Source organism: Diprion similis, chromosome 7, assembly GCF_021155765.1.
Source record: "Diprion similis isolate iyDipSimi1 chromosome 7, iyDipSimi1.1, whole genome shotgun sequence".
NCBI classification, from domain to species: domain Eukaryota; kingdom Metazoa; phylum Arthropoda; class Insecta; order Hymenoptera; family Diprionidae; genus Diprion; species Diprion similis.
Window position 1 is genome coordinate 4,931,896 of NC_060111.1, and position 26,892 is coordinate 4,958,787.

At 35.3% G+C, this 26,892-nt stretch overlaps 1 protein-coding gene across 1 annotated transcript in view; it reads left to right on the plus strand.

Annotated features, from left to right (window-relative positions):
- Positions 1-15,443, plus strand: part of LOC124408190 (homeobox protein B-H1-like) — a 35,254-nt gene extending 19,811 nt beyond the window's left edge. Inside the window, exon 3 of the mRNA XM_046884940.1 lies at positions 14,954-15,443. Within this exon, the coding sequence (XP_046740896.1) occupies positions 14,954-15,443 (490 nt within the window). The remainder of the gene's footprint in view (positions 1-14,953) is intronic.
- The last annotated feature ends 11,449 nt before the right edge of the window (positions 15,444-26,892 follow it).

Here is a 26,892-nt window from a genome sequence, read left to right on the forward strand (position 1 = left end):
ATACATTAGAGTGTTTGAAAAAAATGGACCATTTTTTCGACCATGGACCTCGGAATTTTATTACTCGAAAACGAATTACCGTACAATAATAAGCAAGATAGATTTTTGAAGGAAATCGAACGCTTCATAAAAAGGTCCGAATGAAGATTCGTGCGAGGCGAGCCCTTTCGAAGTTATCAAGCCTCAACCTCAACCATTGAATTGTTCAAAATAATATTACGTCATTAGAACAGTCGAATGGTTGAGGCTTGATAACTTCGAAACGGTTCGTCTCACGCAAATCTTTATTCATACCTTTTTTATAAAGCGTTCAATTTTCTACAAAAATCTATATCGTTTATTATTGTAGGTACAGTGATTCGTTCACGAGTAATAAAATTTCAAATTTTAGAAAAACTTTTTCGTATGTCATCTAAATGGGAATAGAAATCTGAGAATCGCCATCATTAAGTAATAATATCAAAGTCTCGTTTTCCAACAGGTTCCTTGTTTAGGAATACTCCGATAATCTTTCAATCTTTTCTGAAAAAAAAAAAGAAAAAGAAAAAAAAATAATTCCATTTTTTGAAACGCTTCAAATTATACATCCTCGCAACCTGGTTCCCCATCAATTCAACCGTTACAAGTCGTTACAAATTCTAAACGTGATCGTGCTTTTGCGACTTTAGATGTAATGTGTAGATTTGTATTTTCGAATTCTATCACACGCCATGAGCATATTTCTGGCCTTAAAGTAACAAGCTACTGACGATCGTTAATGGTGATCAGAATCGAGAGAATGAGTATTTGAACGTTAGAGAAGTGTTTTAGGTACGTCTTACGCTTCTGCCGAGTACCTAATAACATGTTATTATTATAAGTAGACACAGATAGCTGTGAAAGTTACATAGATTAATGGATTCGTAAAAGAAATTCGAATTCTGACACCAAGGAAAAAACAACGGAGTTGAATTTTTTACCAAATATACATATATCGGTGGCAAGAATCTTTCTTCTTTGTAAAATGTTCATCAATTGTATTTCATGCGTTTATTTAAATTGTACACTAATTTCAATAAAAAATCCAAGATCAGTTATTTTATCTTTCACAAAAGAGATATTCCAACACAAATTACGATACGCCATTAATATCACATCTTTGTTTTCTGGGCTTATTGAAAACATCCAAATACGACGAAATCTTTCCTGCTTCTAATTCTACAAAAATCTACTCGACTGAATACCAGCAAAAATATACGATTTAGAATAAAAACAGAAATTCTTTGAATTGAATTAATATTTCTTTCTTAAAATCGTTTTCAAAACGATGAAACAAACATGAGCTTTCGTTCCATCCTAGATGCCAAACACAAGATTCTTTTATCCTCAAAAACAACAGTTCCAAGTGTACAGAATGCATAAAATCCTAGGCGATAGTGTGTCGTAGAAAAGGCACTACAAGTCTGTCTTGCGTGATTTGAAGTTTTTTTTTTTTTTTGTTTCTAATTTTTCGTTTCATTTTTTACTTTCTTTTCTGGAATCGATCTTTTTTTTACGCTCACAATCGGTCCGTTCGCTGGTCGATCTTCTCAAAGAGAGTGAATTGTAACGCGGCTGCGCGGGGGCAAGAAGGCGAGAAGATGAAGAAGAAGAAGAAGGCATAGCTTCAACTGCCGGTCGTTGATCGTTCGTTACTTCGTTTGGTCGGCCTGCCACCACTCTGTTATTATATTGTCAATTACTGAGCAGAAACTGATATATAATAACATACATCTACTTTACCAACCGGGGAAGAACAACCGCCTTAAACCTAGGCGGCTATCCGTCCATACAAAGAGCTACGATTATATTTCCCTCTATCCTATACCTGTATACGAGCGTATAGGTAAAATTCAATACCTACGCTTGTATTCTACGCAGAGTTTCTTTGCTAATCTAATTACGGATTTGATTTTAATTATCGAGTAGGCGTTACACGCGCCAGTTAAAAATCGCCCGGAGCTCTACGCGCGAATTATAGTCGTTAGGAAATTCTAAGCAAAACGAGAATAGCACGATAATCTGCAGCCAATATATTTATATGATGTGTGTTACCTGTAATATTGTTTATTTACTGTTACAAGTTCATGGAAATATACCGAAGAGTCAACGTTTGTTTTGTTAAGGGGTTATATAAAGTGAAGAGAAAAAAAATGAATTTTGTCAACAATTTTTCTCCACAAGAACTTTTGATTTATTTAAGGAAAATTTTTTTTACACATATTGTGTTGACTTTTGATTGTATTTTGACATTTTTTATTTGTAAGAATAATTATTTTGAAAGCTGCTATAGATGATATCCGGGAGTGTTTCGAATAAAAAGGCGTCTTGCGGTGAGAATAATGTGAAATGAAAGAACCAAAAATATTTCGTTGATACAATGTATTATCTTGTAACTGATCGAAGGAATAAGTGAAATAATAATTTTTTGACAAAAATTTAGGCCTTCAACTGTTCATAAAATGGAAAATATTTATTTAATTTACCTATCAAAATTCTTCACAAGTCAAGAGGTCAGCGAAATTGAATAAATTTGTTTTTCCTTTCGGTGCTTTAACCGTGTTATTTCTACAACCGTAAAGTATGAAAGTAAGAATAATAATGAATTTGAAATAAAAGAAAAAAGAAAATAAAAGAAAGAAAAAGAAAAACGAAAGAACGCAATCGTGAAATGTCACGCACGATTGCATAACGGTAACAATTAGTCTAAACTGTACATAAAACCGGATAGACAAGTTTCACATAGCTGTGTTAGTCACGTATCTGGCTATATTATATATACTCGTTACATGTCAACCAGCATCGATGAAACTTCAGATCATTGGAGGTAATTTTCTGACCTCCTTCATTCAACACATCTAACAATTTCATAAAATTTATCTTTTATTTCTAACGTCGTTTTTGAGAAAAAGTTTTCAAAGATTCCATGCGTAATTTGTTTGACAGGAAATCGTAATTTTCTATTGGGATATCATTTTTTTTTTTTTTTTTTTTTATTATACATACAGCGTTTTAACGAATAAAATTTGTCTCATTTTCAAGTTTCTTCACTGAAGAAATATATTAGATAAAATATCAGTAAAACGTAGGTACTTAAAAGAAAATACATAGTTTTCGAAAACTCAAACACGTTGAGTCCTTTTTTATTTTCTCCAATTGTAACCAAAGGGAATAAAAATGATTTTCAGATGTCGGGGTGGAAAAAAACTTTTCGTAAATGTTGAAAAATTTAAGAAAAGCAGAAGAACTTTTTGAAAACACGTCCATCGGCGTTGTCTGTACGAATATGATGGTGAAACGAATCAAAAGTATTAGAATCAGGTTGAAAGAAAAAAAAAAAAAAGCACTACACGTTTATCATTCCAAACTTTCTACCGATAAAATTGTCAGATCGTTTATATATCTATAAGCTTGCACTATTGCGAATTAGCTGAAAATCATTTCTATGATAAATTAGAGATGTTGTTTCATTCGTTTTCACCATCATTGGCGTAAATAATGTGTGTCTGCAAATTTTTCAAACACCTCTCTCTCTCTCTCTTCCTAACTTTCGATTCATAAATTATGTTCAATTCATCCCGAAATACGCTGAGGCATGGTTCAACGTTAAATCCTGGTGAATTCCATAAGACGTTAATCTCGTGAAGCTAACGATAATGTCGTAAACACATCCAAGGCACGAGAGTCATGGCAGAGTTTGAAAGCGACGATCTAGCCGACGAAGAAAGCCTCGGAGGGATTTTTTACGGGGATCTAGAAACGCGATTTCGAGTGATATATAGGTATCTCGTGCGTCGTTCGGGGCTGCGGTGGCGACTCGTCATATCCCAAATCGGCAAGTTCTTGCTACCTTATAATAATCTAGAATTATAAAGGCACCGAGATCCTTGCCGAGGGCGAAATTGAAACGATGCGAGATGCCTAGGAGCCCCGGGATTAAGGTTGATGTGCGCGCGACTAACTGAAATTATAATACGTTTCTTCGTCTGTTCCCAGCTCGAATTAGTTGTCACGAATATGGACCGCAATTTTACCTCCGGATTCCTTGGAAATCACTTTTTTATACAACTTAAATACTTTGTATATATATATATATATGTACAATACATCTGCGGTTTGAATATCACGCGAAAATTACCCGAGTCATTTTCTTCCAAGTTTTAACTTTAACTTAACAAAAAAAACGAACTAACCATCACACTCATAAGAGTATACAAATATTTACCTCTAAAGACCGAAATTATTTTCTCACGTTTAAAACAACATTTGACATTAAGTTTTTCGGGCGATTGTAAATTCGTACAGAATTCTCTATACTTACGATTGGCATTTGACGATAATTTTGATCGATTGCATCAGTAGGTACCGACAAATTTTAAGAAGAATTTATTCCTATAATACTAATTTTTTCTTTCAAATAGTAAAATCAGTAGATACGACAAGTTTTAAGAAGAACTTATTCCTGAGATATACATTTTTTTTTTTTTTTTTTCATTCAATTAGTACAAAATTCAACAATTTTTTACTACAAATTTTGATTGTTGATTTTTTTTTTTTTTTTTCGCATTTCCCCTTTTTGCCAGTTTTCTGCGGCTAAAATCTGAGCTACAAGTTTTTATTTCTTCTTCACACGATGCGAATGGAAGAGAAATGATAACTGTGAAAGATTTGATCGGGCAAACTGACGTTAAATGTCGTTTATAATTACGGTTGAGAGTATTTTAATTACACGCAATGAGATCTACGTAAATACGTGTACCTACATATATGCTGCACAATATAGGTATAGGTATAGGTATAGGTATAGGTGTAGGTAGGTAGGTAGGTATAATCGCCAAATTACGAATAGCTGTAGGACTCGTTATTATAGGTGTAACTTACAAACGATAATCATCGCGTTGCGACGCTACTGTGTTCGTAAAATATATTTATATACCTACCTACTAACTATTCCACTGCATGCCCAGGGTTCACATTAATTAGATAAGTTAACGACGACCGGGTTAGCGTCAAATTAATGCGGGAAAAAAGTGAAGAGTGTGAAAAAGAAGAAGAAACAAAAACAAAAACAAAAAAGAAAAAAAAAAACACTTTATCAATCAGACACGCTATTAACACGACGCGATCTTTTTGAGAAGAAATGATGGTTAATAATAAATCAACTTGCACTCAGCTTTTCAATTTAATAATTTGATAAAAAAAAAAAAAAAATTTAATTCAGCTGCACGCTGCATACTGTTTTAGAATTTTTGCTCCATTTTTCCTACGATGCAGACGTATTGCAATTTTATTTTTTTTTTCAAATTTTTCTGTGTATAATATTCAAAGGGCGCTTCTAGCTTGCAAGCTTTTGTCAAATTTGAAAATTGACAGATGTGAGTCACAGTGTTTTTTAAGCTTCTGGTTGTGTATCCTCTGCATTGAACTCATTTCAACCATTTTATTACTGGAATAATCAAATGACTACAAATTTTAAATGCAAAGTCATCGATGATTCAAACGATTTCAGCCAACGTCACGACGACGGTACGTTTTTTTTTTTTATTTTTCTTTTGTTCTGTTTATCGTTTACTTTATTCTACTACAAATAGTTTCAGACGACACCAAAGAAAATTCACCCAAAAATTATTCCAAACTAAAACAACTGTCGTCGGATTATCGGGTAAAAGAATATTTTCCCATAATACATTATGTAACAAGGGAATAATCGACTTTTTTTCCTTTGTTACAACATACCTATAGGACTTCAACTCAACTCTGATCACATTATTGACTTAAAAGTGTTCAACTATCGTATGCAAGTTATAATATAATATTATTAAGAAACCTGTAATATCATTGAATGTTTACAAAAATAAAGTAAGATGTACGTAGTTCAAAATGACAAAAAAAAAAAAAAAAAAAAAAAAAAGAATTAAAAAAAGCAAACCAGTAAAAAAAATTTGATAAATTAATTTTTAAGAAATATAAAGTATACAAAAGTACAACTGATTTTTTCCCCACAGATGAGGGAAAAAATTCAACATTACGATTGATTCGGGAATAAAGAATTTATTCGCCATGCTGTTTCCCCGGAAAGCCTGATGTAACGAAAGTGTGAAAAGGAATTTGTAAAAAAAAAAAGAAAAAAAAAAAAAAAATGGAATGAAGTTGAAATTCAAAAAAACTAAAACAACAACAACAACAACAATAATAATAATAATAATAATAATAATAATAATAATAATAATAATAAAACGTAATAAGGACGTAAGTCAGGACTAAAACGATTCGTTACCCTGACGCAGTTCTCGGCGTAGAAATACGCGGGACTTATAATATAAGGGGGGATAGATAATGCATTTTTAATGGCGGTAGTTTTTCTGCGGTCTGGAACGGTGGTTACAGATGTACGACATGCTCACGCGCCGTGGGTTCAGCTTTATACCCTTGCGCTGTTGTATGGGATGGATAGGCAGATCACAGGACGTACACCGTGCACAAGTCCCACCCCATCGAGTTCGCTCGCTAGCTCGTCGGCCAACCCCCATCAACTCAACCACTCGACTATAAGCAGATAGGCGACGCGTATAATAAATAACACCGACAGGGGTGACAATTTGACATTATTATTTGCTCGGCTGAATCCGAAACGCGTTATTACCGTTATTCAGATCCCTATTATTAGATCTTGTTTCTGCAATATCGCGTTACGACGATATATATATATGCAAATTTATTTTACAAATCGTAGAGATTTGGATGGAAATTGAATGAAAATTTCTTAGCTCAGATGGAATCTGAGTTATGATTTTTTTCAAAATTTTTTTCTCCCGGGAATACGGTAGTTTGTTGTGAATGTAAAAAAGTAAAAAAAAAAAAAAAAAAAAAAAAAAAAAAATACTGCTTACGAATACGAAATATCGATTTTAATTTAGTCAGTTTGATGAAATAATACTTTTTTCGCGGTATTGTCAAAATATTGATTACCTTCTATGGTAGAGTCAGCTCAGATTATTTGAACAAACAATCACAACTAAATCAAGTTCATTTCGATAACTTGACGTAAGATATAAAAGTTCGCCCTTTGCACGCCGTCGGGAAAAAAAGTTGGAGTTGAAATAATTCCATCCACGCTCAGAAGTAATAAAATTCCCGATTCTTTGAACAATGAATTGTCACCTGATTTGAAAAAAATTTCGAAAACCTATCCCGACGTAATTCGACCACCGTACGAACCGAACAGAATCAGAAGCAATAATTTTTCCAGTTAAAACAATTGAAAAATTACTTTCAAATTTTGAAAAAAAAAAATTAAATTATTTCACAATGTAGATCTGATTTCTGGAAAAAAATTTCTCGTCACGCGCCAAGTACCATAAAATTTGAGTGAAACTTTTCGATTGTGTGAAAATAATGTTTGTTCGTGTGTGATTTTAATTAATCCTGAAATTTCGTTGCCGTGAAAAAAATTTTTTTTCCACTGCAACTAAATTTTTTTCTTCTCAGCGTGTTTTCTTTTTTTTTCCTTTCGTTTTTGTGAGCAATAAAAAAATCCTTCGAAGTAGAAACAACAGGATCTTCAAAGCTCGCAAAGAATCGACTTCAGGCTCGCAATTTTCACTCCCTCGCGTTACAAAAAGAAAAAAGAAAAAAAAAAAGAAAATAAAAGAGAGGGGAAAAAAAAGATCGTGTCTAATTTGTCAGAGCAATTTCCTCTCACGTATTCATTCACTGCACTCTTGATGAGGCTACTCGGTGCAACGAGGAGTGCACTTATCTCGCGTCACATAATCGCAGTGCTGGGATGATCCGTTATAATGGAACTGGTGCAGCGTGGGAAGGTCCTTGTCTTTCTTAGGTTAGTCAGCTTCTCGGCTAAGAACTTTGAGTCGGATCTCACGTGGTTGTCATCGCCGAGGTAAAAAAAAATTACCCACGAATCGCGAGATGATAATGAAAAAGAAACTACGCGGTCGACGGATTCGCTGCGAATAGATCATACATACGCTTGATGTGTAGGGAAATAAAATGGGTGAGTATATGAAGGTTACGGTGGCGCAAAAAAACCGACTATTTTTTTTTTTTTTTTGAGTCTCGTGTGACAAAATGTTAGTTTTTGATGTTTTAAGAGCCCACTCCAAAGGACAGTTGAAAAAAAAATTTTTAAGAGGTCGCTCCACAATTTTTAGAACGTCAGAAATCGTCGAAAATCGATTTTTTTTTTTTTTTGATTTTTTTTCTCGTTACGGTATAATTTTATAGACAAAAAAAAAATAAGTTTCCGAAAGTTTCAGTTCAAAATTTGAATTTTGAAAGGTCGCTCATAATTTTTTTGCAACTTTTTGCTGCATTTCTTTAGATCTTTTCGAGCGACCTTTTAATATTCATATTAAAATTTCATAATTTTTTTAATTTAATTTTTCGACGATTTTTGACATTTTAAAACTTTGGAGCGACCCCTTAAAATTTTTTTTTTGAGCTGTCCTTTGGAGCGGGCTCTTAAACCATCAAAAACTAACATTTTGTCACACAAGACTCGAAAAAAAAAATAGCCCTTTTTTTTTTGCGCCACCCTAATGAAGGTGGTACATGAAGCAACGAAAATCAATCAGGATGTCCACTTATTTTGTGAAGACGTATAATTACCTGAGTGACACCCTAATGTCAATATTAACGGAAGCACACAATGATTTTGAATTTGTTTAAATTTATTCAGAAGTGAAATGCTTAGATACAAGATCCCTTAGTTTTGTTTCGTGATTTCAAATTTCGTTGTATCGTTTTCCTCAGTAAGATTTGATCGTGATCAAAAAAAGAATGAATAAAAATCGATAACATTAATAACAATAATATTAATCCTGCTTTGGAAGATGGATTTCGATCGAGATTTCGATTGTGTAGAAAGTATAAAATCAGTGCGATTTCACGAATATCAGATTAATACACAGAATTCACATTACAGTTTCGTATTTTTCCGAGGTTAATTCAGTAAGATAGAAAATGAAAGATAACAATTTTTGATAAAAAGCTGGTTGATATGGCACCATATTGAATAGATCGAAGAGTGAAAAAGAAAATTGGCTATCACAGAGATGTGAAATAAAACTTGTTCGACGAAGGGTAAAATAAATCGATGGTGAAATCGAGGTTGAATTCGAAGAGATCATAAGGGTTGAATATTTTATTGAAGGGAGGGTAGGGGGGTCAAAAAGTAGTCCAAAAATAAGATGGATATCCTGGGAGTTTCGAGAGGTAGACGAAGTGTGATCGGCTATCGAGGAAGAGAATGAGGATCAGGATAGTGTGTGAAGTGTCTGAAAAGAGAAGGGCGGAAGCAGCAGCAGCAGCAGCAGCAGCCCTTGCGTTATACAATATCGTGTAAGTAAAAGGTGTCGGCAGCTTCAAGAGGGGAGACGAATCGTTCCGCACTCGTTCCCGGGATATAAATCAGTCGGTCATAGACGGAGCATAAACTATACACAATGAAAGAGGGCAATTAAGGGTGTTTTAAGCTGGCCGATCACTCTCAGGGCATTAAAAAACATTACTCATCGCATAATCGGCGGGCCGAACGTCGAGGTCGTTCGTACATAAATGAATGAATGAATGAATGAACGAATAAAAAAAGAAAGGAAGAGGAAATACACGTAACGACTGAGAGAGAGAGAGAGAGAGAGAGAGAGAGAGAGAGAGAGGGGGGGAGGGAGAAAATGAGAAATGATCTCTTCTCTGCGCGCTCCGATTCACACAAGATAGAATTCGCGCTTTCCGATTCGCATACATGTGTAACGAGAGTAGGTATGTATGTAGATAGATGCCAGGAGAGGACTGTTTAAAATTCATGAACGATTTTATACGCGCGCGCCGCATCGCCAACAAAAGGGTTCGTTCGAATTTCGAATGCCGCCGCCGTCCCGTCATCCCCGTGTATTACCCACCCGGCTATATAAATGCATACGCCATGCCATCGCGCAAGGGTCGAAACTGTTGTATAGAAATATTAATTGTCGAATTTTCCAACCGAATTATCCGAGAGGCCATTAGGGCTTTAACGTTCCTGCAACAATGCCGCGCCACGTTATTAATTGCTTTTTCAATTCGATTCTCAACTGTTTTCGCGATCGCTTTTATATATTTTATTTCATTTCGTTTCAACGTTTTTCTTTTTCTGTCGTTGTTGTGTTTTTTTTTCCTTTTTCGTTTTTCCCCCACCTCCTCCTCTCCTTCTTTCACCAACTTCGATTCAAACCACACCGCAAATGTTTTGTTGAAATAATACTTCTGATACTGAATTTAGTATACACCGTCGTCGGTTTTTCATATCTGTTTTTTATTTTCTCGAATGTCTTTCAATTTTTTTTTTTTTCAAAAACCGTTTGTTTATAATATGCGTGGAAAAAATGATCGTGGATTAAGTTTTGAGAAGAATTAGCAGCTCAGCAGTGTTGCCAAGTTTATGAATTTCAAAGGCGATGGATAATTCGCGATATCGGGCCAGATTATACGAAAAAATGGAGCATCATCCTGACGGTGCTAGTCAACTCCTGCATTAAAAGACGCGTTCGTCATCTTGGGGGAATATTGAAAGGGGACACCATGAACTACATTGTAGTATAAGGTATAACACGCTTAGGGTAGAGCGCACTGAGAACAAAAAGAAATTCTCTCAGTCAGGATTCACTGACTTACGGAGTAAATTAATTTTCCAATGCTTCATATATAACTTCAACTCTCGAGTACAGTTTTTGTGTGTTTGTTTTTTTTTCTTTTCTTTTCAATATTTTAGCACAGTTTACAAGAGAAGAAGGAAAATAATTATACACAGTATCCAGATTTTATTTAAAACTATAGTTTTTCTTCGGGAAAGAACTGAGTTTCTGTCGAATAGCCTTTCCTCCAATTTCCAAAGTTTTAGAAGCTTACATGCGAATAAGATATTCCGAAGCTATCAAGTTTGTTGCTTCAAATATTGGATATCAAGTTATCACTACTTTGGCAAGAAAAAAATCAAACTACTCGTAAAAATTCAAACTACTTGTGAAAAGTAACAAAACCTGTTACAGTAACTGCGAATTTTGTAATAAAAAACGTGATTAGATTAAAATTTTTGATAATGGTACACAATGAACGTAGCCAGCTCACGGAGCGTAAGGTAAAGTTGACGAAAAGGGGAGGCGTTAAAGTTTCAAATTTGAAAAATTCCAAAAGTGCCTGATTCGAAATTTGAAGTAAAGAAATCAAACTTTTACGAAACCAAAAAAAAGTTTCCACAACTCTGAACATAAAAATCTGAAAAATCCAAATAAAAAAAAAGCTAAAAATGGCGAAAACTTGCCCATCCAGAAATTGAGAGATCTTAAAAATCTTCGATCATTCGAAATTTTAAAATTTTCTCATTATCGCACTTTCGTGAGTTTCCGAACTTTGACATTTCCTCAAACGGTGTTTTCTTCACTTTAAATTCCGCGACAAAAAAATTCATCATTCAACATCACTTTTTAAATTTCTCTACAAGCAATCATGGATATTGCATATAATACCTACAACCTCAGTCCTCGATCGTACAATTCACAAGCCACATACACGTACATACCTATATTTACTTATACTCATACACACCCACACGACATCGGAAGTCGGCAGTTCAGTCTAGAATGGTAATTGGCGGCAATTCTTAAAAAACCAACCTCTCAACCCCGTCGTACATACAAAAGAAGTATCTTAAGGTTGAGACTCCGTTTGCCTGGACTCACATAAGTAAGAACCACCCCCACCCCCTCGACTCAGGGTATGCAACGGTGGATTGCCGAGATACGATATGATTATCGGTTGTTCGGTAATACCGCCCGGTAATTCCCCCCCTCCACCCCCTTCCACTCACTCACGGTTCTTAGCATAACAATCGGATTCGTGCGGCCCGATGAATTAGGGGTGCAGGAGGGAGGGAGGGAGGGAGGGAGGGAGGGAGGGAAAGGGAAAGGGAATCACGATTTCCACTCTCTGCACCAGCTCTACGTATGTAAATCTCGATCTAGGACAATTACGCTAAAGCGGGTGGCGTGCCCTGGAGTGGTTAAACCCCCCCTCCTCCTCAACCCCCTTACCCCTTCCACCTTTCCACCCCGGTCCGTCGTTGCGCGGTTCGCCACACTGCGGTGCTTATTATACTAACAAATAGCCCGGAGAGTTCGCGGCCTAATCATCGCCTATCATGCCAACACGAGCGTGCCTCTGGGTACGAGAGACTGCCTAACCCCGAATCTGAACCCTGAACCCTGAACCCCCGACTACCCTCGGTAGAAACGGACCGCAGGAAGGGACGCGCCGCCCTCGAATCCCAAATTGCAGGACTATAACGATCTACGTTGTCCATTTTATTGGAAAAACTTTGGGAAAAACTCGGGGATGTTTTTGAAAGTATGAAAGTTTGATTTTGTGAACGACTATATAGCAGAGGGTTACGTTTTTTCTCGTGACGTAGTCCCGAACGAACCAAGGTTTGATCCTCGACCTCTTGGATATGGTCCACGATTTTTTCTATCCTCTTTTAACTGTCAATTTCTTTTATTATTTTTTATTTTCTATTTATTGAATAAATTACTTTGAAAACCGACGTGTCTTTGGACGGAATTTAAGTGAACGAAATGAAAATTTTTAGTACACTTTTTTGAGTTGGAATGAGAAAAATCGTGGACGAAATCTAAAAGGTCGAGGATAAGATCCTGGTTAATTTGGCGTGGAATATCCCATATGTAGAGAAGACAGGGAAGAGTAGAAGAAGATATAATGTATAGAGAAGAGATTTTGGAAGCCTCCTCTTCTTGGGTACCTAAGAGTCTATGAAATTTTCCTTTTCTCCTTCTCACGAATTTTTTTTTTCGACCTTATATTAGAATGTCAATAATTTTTTATCGATCTTACGTGGAACTTTATCAAGTTTAGCTCTGCTCAGGAAAAAGTAGGAAGAACAAACTTCGAGTAAGAAAGCTTCTTTTTCAATTAGTCGTCTCTCCTGTCGTCAGAATATGTAAAAAAAAAAAAAAAAAAAAAAAAATATTTCAACCCCCCAGAAAGAAAAAAGAAAAGAAAAAAGGAAGTTACACTTGAGATCAGGAATCAAACGCGAATTTAGAAACAAGTAAAGTATCATAGAACGAAAAAATAGATGTGAAATAGACGTATTAAGTACGTAGATAGATTTATTAAACGTGGATACTTGTGAAAAAAAGTAATACTAATAATTATTGTTATTTAATTTCATTCATAAGTTAAACAAAATTTAAAAAATATTTTGTACAAAAGGGTTGAATCAATGATTGTTATCTCTGTATATTTATATGAGAGTAAAAAATTCTTCATGATCCTAAGATAAAATCTGAATAAATATAGTAATGGTCTCTTTTATAGAGTTGCCGCGATTATAATTACACATCAGAGGCATAAAAACTAGAATATTATGTCTAACGGATGATATCTGAGATGATTAGGGTGCGACGATGCTCGAGTCGTTCGGCGCGGAATACCCTTTATAAAAGCGGGCCACTTATTTCTGGGGGTGTTCGAAGACCAAAGAATAACCCTTTGTGCGTCGAAAAGGGGTTTGAGGCTTGAGTGATAAGCAACAGAGGGTAAATTTCGCCCCTATTCTTACCGCTGCCGGACTTAAGATTGACTTGAAACGTGCGTGAGCCGGGGGTTGAGGGTTGAGGGTGGGGACATAAGGATCGAATGGCTGGGAGGAGGGCGAATTAAGGGTGATTTTATACCCCGATAAAACTATACACAAATTTTCTCCCGAGCCGCGTTCCGGTCGTGGCTCGTTGCCGGGGTTGCAACCCCGTCTTTACACCCATTTCTGCATACTTACTTCCTCATTTACGGTAATTCCTATAACGGAATTCAACCACTCGCAAACGACCTCGTATCATTGCCACGAATTTACCTTGCGGAGAACTTTTTTCGAGCGCGGCGATTAATGCGAATGAAAATATAGCATCGAGCGTCTCATAGTTTATTGCAAGGCTGATAAATTTTTCAAAAACGGAACATTTTAGAGGGAAAATTTTTTTTGAGACCACAATTTTTTTTTACGCGTTTCTACCGTGTTACATGGATTTGCATTTTCGCGATGATAGATCTTCGACGGTTTGGAGTTCGTGAGATTTTTTACTTTCCTTATACTTATAAATTAAATCGCTGATTTTCTGGACTCCTGACTTTGCTGGATATGCTTCAACTATTTTTACAGTTTAAAACAATCCGATTTTGCACAAGAATTGAACTGCAATTATCAAGAGAAATGAAAATAGTTCATACCATACCATAATCGCAGCCTTTATTCAACCGACCGTATATTCATAAACATTTAATTAGTTTATTTAACGAATTTTCAATTCTTCGGAATATAAAAAATTTCCAATACGTGGCTGCTTTTGTAATTTCTTCTTTTGAAAACTTCTACAAAAAACGTCTGAAAAATATTTCCAAAAAATGAAAAAAGAAATCAAAATCAATTCAGCAGTTGCTTAGTTATAAACGAAAATATACGGATATTCAGACGGAGAGACGACGAGTTTAATTTCGCGAACAGAGTGAATTCTTAACGAGCGCATGCCCCGTCGTCTGCCAAAATTCAACGCGCATGTGCCACAATCCAAAAACTACTGATCGCACATAACCTGAAAAATGTCAACTGTTCTCGTTCTTTTCCCGACATATTCATCGAGCTCTCGGATTGTAGCGCGTGTGTATAAAATTTGAGCAAACTACGAACCATGCAGTCGTTAGAAATTCACTCCATCTATAAAAAGATAGAAAAGACAAGAATCCACAACCCTCACCCTGCAATTCGGGGCGTCCAAAAAATATGGTATATCATATAAATATTAAAAAAAAAAAAAAAAACAAACAAAGAAACAAAAACGCTAAAAATCGGCTTTTCCTCTGATTGCAGAACGAAGTGGAAACGGCAGACAGCCGTGGGTCTGGAGCTTCTTGCGGAGGCCGGAAACTACGCGGCGTTCCAGCGACTCTACGCGGGTGGCGTCGGGGTCCCGGGACACCCGTCGGCCGCGGGGCCTTACTGGCCCTACCCAGGGGGCCCGCCCCCACCACCAAGCGACATCTACTACCGTCAGGCGGCTGCGGCCGTCACCCTGCAGAAGCCCCTGCCGTACCGCCTCTACCCCCCGGCGGCGGCGATGATGCTGGCTGGGCCCAGCGCCCCCCTGGGAACCCTGGCGGCTAGCTCGAGCCTATCTAGTCTTAGCAGCTATTACAGGGCGAGTCCCGAGACCGTCGACGCAAGGGAGCGGGAGAGCCTCGAGAGGGCGAGCATCGGGAGGGCGTCGAGGAGCCCCGAGAGGAGCACGCCACCCCCGAGAGAAGACACGCCCCAAAGTGTAAGGGCGGAGAGCGACGACGAGAGTATACACGACGTCTAGGGTCCCAGGATTACCTCTTTTAACAATTATTATTATTGTGTTTTTTTTTTTGTTTTTTTTTTTTTTAATCCTATTTATTATTCGCCTGCATGTTTTATCATTGCGAATTAAATTTATCTTACAAAGAAGAAACACACATACACAGAGATGCGGTAGAAGATATTTCGAAACGAATTTATGGAAGTCTGGTTTCCTCTCTGGATGTGATAATTTTTTTTTTTTTCCATTCTTCCACGCAACTGATGAAAGGAAAAGAATGGAGTTTGGTTTTTTTTTTTTTTTTGTTTTGTTTCACCAGTTTTTAACTAGAACGATATTTTCTATTTTGAGAGAGAAAAAAAAAAAAATTTCATATTTTCTCAAACATTTATTGTAAATAACGATTAAACGAAACTTCAATTTTGAGTTTAATCACTTTTATTAAAAAGCGATATTGCTCTGCGGTTTTTTTTTTTATCATCTGAATCATTGTAATCGTACGTTTTCTTCAATTTTTTGTAATAGCACTTATCCTGCCTGCTAGATGATACTTTTTTTTCGAAAAAAATTACTTACTTTCATCTGCTCAATATCACTTGACATACTGTATATTATAATAATTAATAACCACATTTACAGAATCCCAAACGCCAAATCTCTTTACGCTAACGAATCTTATTAAATTGTTATTATTTCTGTAAAATCACTACAAAATCAAACTTTAACGAGGGTTATATATATTTTTTTTCCCTTGTTTTGGCGCATGAAAAATAAAAAAAAAAACAATCGACTCAATCCAGACACAAAAATGAATTTTTTTTTTTTTTTTTTTTTTCTCGAATTTGATTTATACTTGTTACAACTGGCGGAGAGAACGATTGGAGAAAAAAATAATAATCATCATGAAAACAAGAAAACGGTCGTTTCAATTATCGGTTCAAAATGAACAAAGTTGATTTTTGTCTTTTTTTTTTCTCTTCTCCTTACGACAGGATAATTTCTACAGAAATAAATTTTCATTTTATTGAAAATTTTTATTTTAAAAACGGGTTAAACTCGACTTCTACGTTTAATCGGAACGGATTAAATTCGACTTCTATGTTTTTTTTCCGCCGAAAAAACACATATTTCTTTCACAAAAAAGAGAAAAAGATCTCGGAAAACTAGCGAGTTTTTCCGCTAGATCATTTGCAACGATATCACCGATCGAATCATTTCTTCGTTTGAATTTTATCACGTATGGTAAATTCAACAAGTTACTGATGCTGAAAGAAATAAACAAATGAATGTTCATATTTTTCCAACGTTTTTTATAAACTCGATGATCGTTACTTCCATTTAAGGATTAAAAAAAAAAAAAGAACAAAAGCAAACAAAAAGAAAAAACACTTCCCGCAACATACCGCTGAAACTTGCACTCAATCGTCTGCAAATCGTTCAAAAATTTGCAAATATTTGCCGGAAACTGAGAATGATGAGAAAAAAAAAAAGAAGTTAAATTAAATTGCGTATCAAATTCTTTTCCGAATCCTTTTCGAAATCACGTGAATTTTTTCAATCTTCCCTCACAGCTCAACGAGTCGGTTTTTTTCTTAAAACGTGTAAATTAAATTACTTTAATTAACGACAGTTGAAAAAAAAAAAAAAACAAATTTCATCACTTGTAGTAAAAAAAAAAAACCTAGTATATATATATATCCTATGCGACTGTACCCACGGAGCGTATATACCGTAAAAAAAAAAAGAAAAATATTTGCTATTACAAAGAGAAAGAAAAAAAATCCCAAGTTTTAAATAATAGCACTAAATTATGCCAGATACAACCGACGCTGTGGCGGCGAAAGCGAGAGAGAGAGAGAGAGAGAGAGAGAGAGAGAGAGAGATGAGGAGGGTTGTAAAAAGCTTTTACACGGAACGCGGACGGTTGTTGCTATTATTACACGTTATATTTATGGCCAATCTAATGCAAGTGCGATAGACAAATCCGCATCAAACAAGAACAACAAATAAATGAATAAATAAACAAATAAATAAATAAATTACAACCAGTAGAAATAGAAATGGAAGACAAGTGAACAATATTTTCATTCGTTCATTCGGACAAAAAAGAATAAATCTGATCGTTATAATACGCAGAGTAGGAAGATGAAAACATATTCTGTCTTTATTCAATTTTTCGTGGCGGGGGAAATAAAATTTTCACCATTTTTTACTCGCGATTAGGTACTGATAATTCGCTCGAATTTAATTTATGTTAATATTGTTATTATTATCATTATTGTTATTATTATTACTGTCGCTATTATTTTCATTTTTAATTATTATTGTATACGTATAAAATAAGTATACATGTAAAAAGAGTGCAATTAGCTTGATAAATAACGGTTTAGAATATATACATATATTATAGCGTATCGAGGTAAGACGTTATAATACACGAATAGTATTCAATTGTGAAGAAAAATGGTATGACTGTATGATGTATGTATGTATGTATATATACAATATAAAAATTATAATAATATACAATAAGTAATAACGATACTGATAATAATGGGAATAATAATATTAATAATAACAATAATAATAATAATAATAATAATAATGGTCGTAGTAATCGTAACATCGTATCTCTAAAACGTATGTATACCTATACCTAAACGCGAATTAACAGGTATGAAATAAAATTTCAATAATTTCTCCAAAACAATAAATAATTCGAATTACAAACTTTGTAATTGTATTTATACATACCGCGGTATACATATAATTACATTATCGATTCGGATTTCGAAACGTAATATTGGTTCAACCATTGTAAATATTATTATTATTATTATTGTTGTTGTTGTTGTTTTTGTTGTTACTATTATTATTATTATTATCACCATCATTACGTAGTGTAATTCGAAGTATAGGTTAGGTGTAATTTTAACGGTAACACACACACACACGCGCAGAGTCTAGAAACTGTACATACATTACACATGGATATTATTATTATATATATATATATATGTATGAATATGTGCGTAAGTGTAATAAGAGCCAATGAAAAATATTGAAAAGTATTTTTCAAATTCCGTATATACGTAGAAATGTGTCAGAGAAAGTGATGAAGATTCTCGCGTCAACCATCGTTGGGAGTAATATTGTAATAATATAGTGTGAAAACTTTGAAACGATATATATGTATATGGTAATAAAAAAAAAATGTAAGAAGAAACAGTGAGAAGATTGAAAATAAAGGATGATGTGTAAAGTAGGAAAGTTTTTCATGCAAGGCATGAAAACTTGTTCGATCCCGTGAAAATGCAAAAAAAAAAAAAAAAAAAAAAGAAAAGAAAAGAAAAGAAAAGAAAAAAAAAGAAAGAAATAAGTAAATTTAATGAATAGTAAAGAGGAAAAGAAGAGTCGAAGAAATTACCAGTATTATGAATGTACGAAAAGTTTTAGGATGTAAAATAGAAAGGCGGAAGGTGAAGAAAAAAAAGTGCGATAGAAAGAGAGAATGGAGAGAATTTATATGTGAAAAAAAAAAAAAAAAAAGGGAAAAAGACAAACGCGGTTATTGTTAATAATTAATGTATTGAAAATCTGATAGGAAAAATAATACGTATAAACAATTCAACGTAACTTGAAGGGGAAAATTCTACTCGAGACTTGACGCCACGCGCAGTGAATAACGTACTTTCAGCAAGAATAATAAACGATTATATATTATATATTTAAGTATATAAATAAATATGCTTTGTATCATAATGTCTGTATAGCAAAAATGATTATATGGAAATATATTATATTAAATTTATATACGACGGTCGTCTAATTTTTCTTTCCAAGTTTCACGGTCATAATTAATATCCTGTAAATTATTTCCATAGGATTTATTATAAGTTTCATGCGGATAATGAAATTTTTTCTTTTCTCTTATCGGTGATAAATTTCGAAATAATGAAAAAAAATCTGAAAGGCTTACGAAATTACGGGGCGCAGAGTTGATTGAAAGCGCCAAATTCCGAATTTTTTTGATTTCCTTCATCTCTAAGCTTTCATGTTTCTTCAAAGTTTCGTTTCGTCGGTCAAATTTTTTCCGCAAGGTAATTCGGATTCAGGCGTTTTCGGAAATTTTCAAATTCGAAACTCGACCCTCCCCCCCTCCCCTATTTCCGGCACCCTCCTGCATCCCTTGACTTTGCCTTTTCACGTGTAACTGCATACTGCAATTATTAGGTCTCGGGAAGGGTTATTTTATTTCGATTAGGGTAAAACGGGCAGCCCTCAATTAGGTGAAATTAATTTGGGCCCCATTAGCGGTTAGGCCCTGCTGCTGCTGCTGCTACTGCAATACGTCACCGCACCACCGCACCACCGTAACGCTTTTATGGTGTATCGGGGTCTGTCGCTGCGAACACCCAACCGTAACTTATTGTTATAAGTAGAAAGCTGATGGTTGACCAGCTCGGCGTTTATTTTCATCCGTAAGAACACCGTATATTTCACACGAGTTGCACAACCATGGGTTTTTCGAAGAGTAAAAAACCATAGCCACTCGTTTCTGGGTTTTTCTATAATTTTATATCACTATTTGTACTGCATCAACGTGCGCAAGCCGCGGACTCGATTTCGTTATCAGAGTCTACATTCACATTTAATTTTCGATTTTTGAAAAGAAATTTTCATATTCAAACGGGTTAAAATTATACGCCAAAAAAAATTTATATACGCAGTTTTTTTTTTTTTTTTTCTTCTGAAATTCGTTCTGGATAATTTATAGATCTATCGAAACTTTGAACTTGCGAAGTTTACTTTCGGTACAAAAAAATTCGACGGTAATCAAAGTACCGTAACAATAATTTCGAACAAATGAATTAATTGAACACGCTTTGAAACATGTGTAGAAATTTTTTTTCTACAGGCTGTCCTTTTACCAAAATTTCAGATGCAATTTTTTGTTTTTTTTTTTTCATGCGGAGAAAACAAAAAGCCTCGGATTTGGTACAAAAAGGTGAAAGTTTAATATCCTCAATTATTCTCGAGGAAAATAATTCGTTTCCGAGAAACGTCTGACTTGAAATTATTTAATTGAACAGAGGTGAGAATTCGTATAAGGTTGATTGAAAAACGGTAGAGACAAGAAAAAAAAACGTATTTTTTTTTCGATGTATCAGTGTCTCTGATCTAAATCTAAATCCAAAGCATTTTTTACATCTAAAATGATACTTTTCGACGCTGTATCCATATTCCACGAGATAAGCTTGTTCTTTTACCTTTAATTTTGTAAAAAAAAAAAAAAAAACGAGAATTCAAAATCGTAAAACTCTGTAGAAAAAGATACGGTGGTTCGTTTTTTTCGAATATTTCCTTGAGCTGAAATATCTCTGTACAATGTACCTATTATACTGTGTAAAAAAAAAAAAACAGAAAATAAAAGCAATCGAACCTCGTGATACCACAAGTGGAATATGCAAGGATTCAGTTAAACAGTTGAAAAAAGAAAACCTCGTTTGAAATGATTTCAACTTCAAGTGTTATTCGAACTTCAAATGTAACGAGATGCGGTCGATTTGAAAATGAAAAAAAAAAAAACGAAGATATAAATTTTCGAATGCATCAGCTGCAGCAGAATTTTTAGCGCAAAACCTTAAGCATCAACAGCAGCAGCAACAGCAGGGAGAGACTTGCAGCAGTAATATGGGGTAAAAGAAAGGATGTGGTTAACCTGTGTTTAAATTGAGTCGCTTTGCAGGGCTTCTGTTTCCTGAACTGTACAATGAAGGTGGTGCTCATGCAACTATTGCATGCCAGATTATGGTAGAAAAAAGAAGGGTAAGAGGGTTGCGTAAACGCGTATACACATATATATATATATATATATGGGTTATTCCACGCCAACTCGACCAGTGTTAAGCCTCGACGATCTCAAAATCATTTCATGTTTTTTTTCCAACGTTCTACTCGGTAAAAAACGCGAATTGAATTTTTTTTTGCAAATTTTTCTCAATGAACCGTTCATTTTTTTATAAACATTTCAATTCGATTGCGGATAAAGATTTTTCAAAAAACAGAAAAAAAAAATTTTCAAAAATCCAGCGATTTCTTAGATTTCTGAGAAATTGTCAAAATCTATAAAATTACCATTTACAATCGACGTCAAATATTTATAAAATAAATAAATAAACGGTTTAGTAAACGAAATTTGAAAAAAAAAAATTCAGGTCACGTTTTTTACAGATTAGAATGTTAGAAAAAAAAAACATGAAATGAGTTTGAGACGGTCGGGGTTTAACACTGGTCAAGTTGGCGTGGAATACTCCATATATTTTCCTTTTTTATTTTCTTCTTTTCTCCTTTTTTTTTTACATATACCATGTATATATATATATAAACGCACGTATGCGAGACACATGCGTAAGGATAGTCGTGCCCAAGTCACATCCTGCCTGGCTGTCTGTCCGTCTGCGCTTAAGTCTGTCATATCCGTCTCCCGGTTTCGGTGTAATCTCCACCACTCTCCTTATTATACCTGTCTCTTATTATAATAAACGACCGTAATGCCACTTGAGCATGGCAGAAACTGTTTCGTGTTTATCTTACAGGTGTATGGGGTACCGTTTCGTCCTGATGCCCCTGCAACTGCACGTTGCACTTCCCCTTCGTACGCGTATAATATGTTTTATATATATGTATATATTAGGGTGGCGCAAAAAAAACAGACTATTTTTTTTTTTTTTTTTTTTGAGTCTAGTGTGACAAAATGTTAGTTTTTGATGTTTCAAGAGCCTACTCCAAAGGACAGTTGAAAAAAAAAATTTTAAGATGTCGCTCCAAATTTTAAAAAATGTCAAAAATCGTCAAAAAATTAAATTAAAAAAATTGTATTTTCAATATTTTGTTTGATTTTTAATTCATGTCGTGGTGTATTGTTGTCGATTCTTTCTTACTAAATTGAAGAAAGAAAATTTATGAAATTTTATAAAACTTGTTTATTTACTTATTACTAATATAGCGCACGTAAACAAATGGAAGAAATTCGTATTTTCGAACGAAGAATAGGATTTTCTGCTGATTCACCGTGAAAATTCGATTACCAATTATTACACAAACTAAATACACACCAAAAAAGTTTATAGAATGTTTCTTTTTTTTTGTTTTTCTTTGTCCACCATATCGGATCCCCCATTTTGACATTTCGAATATCGAGTTCAGATTCGTAATCAGGGACCTCAAAAACGGTGTGAAAACCAAATAATTTCCCGAATCTACGTCCACCATATTAGATCGGCAATTTTGAATTTTCGAATTTCGAGTTCAGATTCGTAATCAGTAATCAGTACCCCAGAAAGTCAACGTATGGAAAATTCCGAGTGACTCGCAGTCAAAGAACAATGTTCCGCACGAAAGTGTTAAAAAAAAAAGAAATCTATAAAAATTAAAAAAAAACTCCACAACCGTCGTACCAAGAATAATATCTTCACCCCTCTCGTTTCTCCCACCCTCCAATATCCTCAAATTCTATCGATCCACAAAGCGATTATACGCATAAACCATTCATCAATACTCGTTAAGTTAATACTGGAAATTGGCTCATCTTATACTCTTCCAAGAACGTGTTTACGAGAGATATGTGGCTCCTATGCACGATGCTACTACACCTATTATATCACACGACAAAATAATATCCTCGTACATGCGTGGATACAGCGGGACCGGAAGTGAGTGCAATTAACGATGTACGTACGTATAAAACGAGTGTGCAAGTGGTCGTATGTCCGCGGGCCGTCCGGCATATTGGTGTATATATATGTATATACCGATATACACAGACCTAACCTATATCTCTGAATAAGATACGATCGCACTAACTCGAAGCCTAGCGGCTAGGCGCACTTTTGTGTGCCACCATAAGAAGATCCGGAAGGAGATACGAACTCGCGGAGGACAGGTGCCTCGGTCCGACGAATTATACGCTCTTATTTAGCTCAGTTTCTTATCTTAACTCTCCCTCGCGTTGCGCCCTCTCCCCCCTCCCCCTTTCCCGCGTCTAATTGTAATAAGAAACTGCCGTTTCCTTTTACACTCTTACGTATATTACGTACCTGCGCATTACACGTACACACGTCAAAGTATTCGTGCGCAGGTTGCTGCGCTTCCTGCAAGCGTTCATCTTTCCGCAAGTTGCGCGGGATCGTTAAACCGTAGTTACACCACCTCGGCAATAATTTGCCATCGCGCCTTTGCGCCGAAGTTACGATCGAGTGAAATTAACGAATTACCATTTCTCGTATAACCCAGCTCGCCTTCGGGATGAAAACCTCTCTTTTCGCATAAACATTTTCCACGATAACTCTTTTACGTGTATATATATATATATATATAGGTATGGAGAATCGACTAAAGATTAATTTGTATCGTCGGATGAAGAAAAACATAACCTCAAATCATATATAATATGGCGGTTCTGAGACATAGTTTCAATTTCCGCCACCAGAAGTTCCAGGAAATTGAAAAAAAAAAAACGTTTTCCATAAATAAAATTTTTATTTGATTAACGGGTAAAAAAAAGTTTTCGGAAAAGTGTTTCGTTTTGTCTTTTTTCTTTTTCTTTTTTTTTTTTTCAATATCCTGGAACTCTGGTGACGGAAATCGGAACCATATTCCAGAACCGTTATATTATATCTACTCCTCGAGTATACATATATAACAATGAATCGTTTACGTCGTAGATGTACAAGTTTAATGTACTCAAGTATCTCATATGCTTTTACTCCTTGTGAAGAAAAACTTGGCACGTGACGGAGAAAACGCGTAAACGTAGGATATAGAAAGGCGTGTGTAACGTATGTCACGCACTGTGTGTGTGTGTTTGTGTGTGTACGTTAATGTTGGTTGGCTGATATCATACCGTGAGGGAAAGATTAAACGCGAGCAATTACAAGGTAATTAATTCCAGCAAAATGAGAAGGCATGAGCTGGACAGCGCGCTGTGTAGGTATAAAATATATGTGTATATATATATATATATATATACAGACGTGATGTGCATGGTTTGTGGTATTTGTGTTTATGCCATCTGCACGTTATAATATCACCCATGTATGTACAAAGGTAGCGTACACTTGTACACTTTATAAGTTCTTATTGTTAGGCTATTAAATATCTTAAGAGGGAGACGAAATTGCTGACTATACAGTGAGATGCGGAAACAAAAGGAAACTGCTATCTTCCCATCGCTTAGAAAATCTCATCTTAGATGTAAAGGTGATCTAACTGTAATTTTTATAAGCGTATATAATTATACGTTTATGTATATGTGTAATAAGTAATACGTTGCGGTGAGTATAAAGTTTAGCAGCCGTTCGTTTTTTATTCTTAATTTTTTTTTTTTTGCTTATTTGACTCATTTTCTCGCGAAGCGATTATGTTTTCACTAATGTCTGCTTCGAAAGTTTGATTTTCCGAAAGCCATTTCCGAACAGTGCGGTAAAACAACGTCGTCGCATGCGCGCAACTTAAATGCTATCTTTTACGCACTAGGGCTTTATTTGTCCGCATGCGCACTTTCGAATGACTCAATTTTACGCACCGTGTCGTTGAACTTCAGTTATCTAACCGCAATTTTACGCGTTTTCCATAGCAACGTTATTACTGTTCGAATTAAAGTTGAATCGTGAGATTACTTTCCGCACTAGTAACACGATATATTATACTGTTCCTATACGATATATGAAATCCGTATAAAAATAAAAACAAAAATGCCTGGAATCATTCGAAGTTGAACGAAGATTTCTTGCGAAAATATATTTCATAAGTAAAGAATCCAAAATTATTCTAGTCTTCAATAACAGTTCGAGTAATAATATTCATTGACGATACGGGAAAAAGAATAACGAAAAGATGTAGTAAAACTGCCTTAGAACAAAACTAGTGCTAAATTTTTTTATGAAAAGCTCTAAAATTCGAGCGAATATTTTTGAAATTTTCTAATTTCTCTGTGAAGTTTTCAATTAGTAGACACATTAGAAGAGCTTTGCAGATATAATCTCTGGCAAAAAAGTTCAGATCGAAATCGCCATAAGAAATGTAGTTGGTAAGTTGTTGATGTTTATTTATTTCTTTTTTTTTTTCCCGAAATTGTGTTTCAGCACATAATCGAGGTTCTCGGATTTGTTTATTACTTCAATTTTCGTAGAGAATTTTGCATTGGTAAAAATGAAATTTTAGAAACATAAATTTTTCATCAATTAAGGTCTTTTCATGGCAAAGTGAATAAAATTAACACAAAGGGTGCATATAGTGCAGGGCGCAGAGTGGGAATTGTATAATAACCCGAGAGAAATGCGCGTCGCAATCCGATAAACAGATTATTGAAATTGATCGTAACGAAGATAGGAGGAGCGAAAACACCCTCAAAACGAGAGCAGGCATACTCATGCATACGTCAACGAATTTACAGTCATTTTCTACATTGGTAGGTATCTATATATGTATACTATACATAAGAGATGGTAATAGTGTGTATGGCGACAGTTAATGAATAACCAGGATCGCGATAAGGGCCAAATGTTTATCCAACAGTTTCGTTGGCTCGTTTTTCCCGCCGTTTTTCCTTCTCCCTCATATCCACGAGTTGGTATTTTATTAACGTTCAGGGGTTGTATAAATAAATACATACAACATAACAAGTAAAACGAACACGATACGTAAATTGCAGATAGTGAATCGGTCACACAGACGCGGACGCGCTTCTAGCACATGTTCGTGGACGAATGGAAATTTGAATATTGTAATTAAGCCCGGGCAGACGCGCCAAGAGATAGATTTGATCTGAAAGTGAAGCTTCCGACGCGTTTTCGGCGCGCATAGGCACCAAGGCAGGAACTAAACATGTCCTACGGTTGCGCATCGCGCCCAATTCGTGAAGAGCGTGGAGCATATGGCGCCCAGTCAGACAATTACCACGTAGGAGCGAACACGAGGGATAATGATTTTATCTTCGCTCGACATCTGAACCGTTTTAGAGGCGTAAGAGGGCGAACGACCCGGACGCTTCGTGTGAAACGAACCGGCTCTACGAGCAGTGGAGAAAAGTTTTCAATCAAAAACTTCACACCGGAGAACGAGGCGAATAAAAGCGCGCGACTCATCGTTTGAATCAAACTTCGCGCGCGCGGGAAAACGCGTCGTCCTAAGAATTGACAAATTAGTCGAATCGTACGTGAGCTAAATTAATACTTGACATGGATTACGAAGTTGGACCAAAATACGTCCAGAAGTACTTTAAGACGATATGAATGATTCAAATTACGCGCCAATTTGATTTTAAAAAAATAGCGCAGCCAGTCTAGAAGATAACATGCGGTGGCATGTTTTTGAATCACCAAATGCAATTCCGTCGTCATTCAATGACGACATCAAAGATGGTGGAACCAATATGGCGGACTAAGAATAAAAAAATTGGTCCGATTCA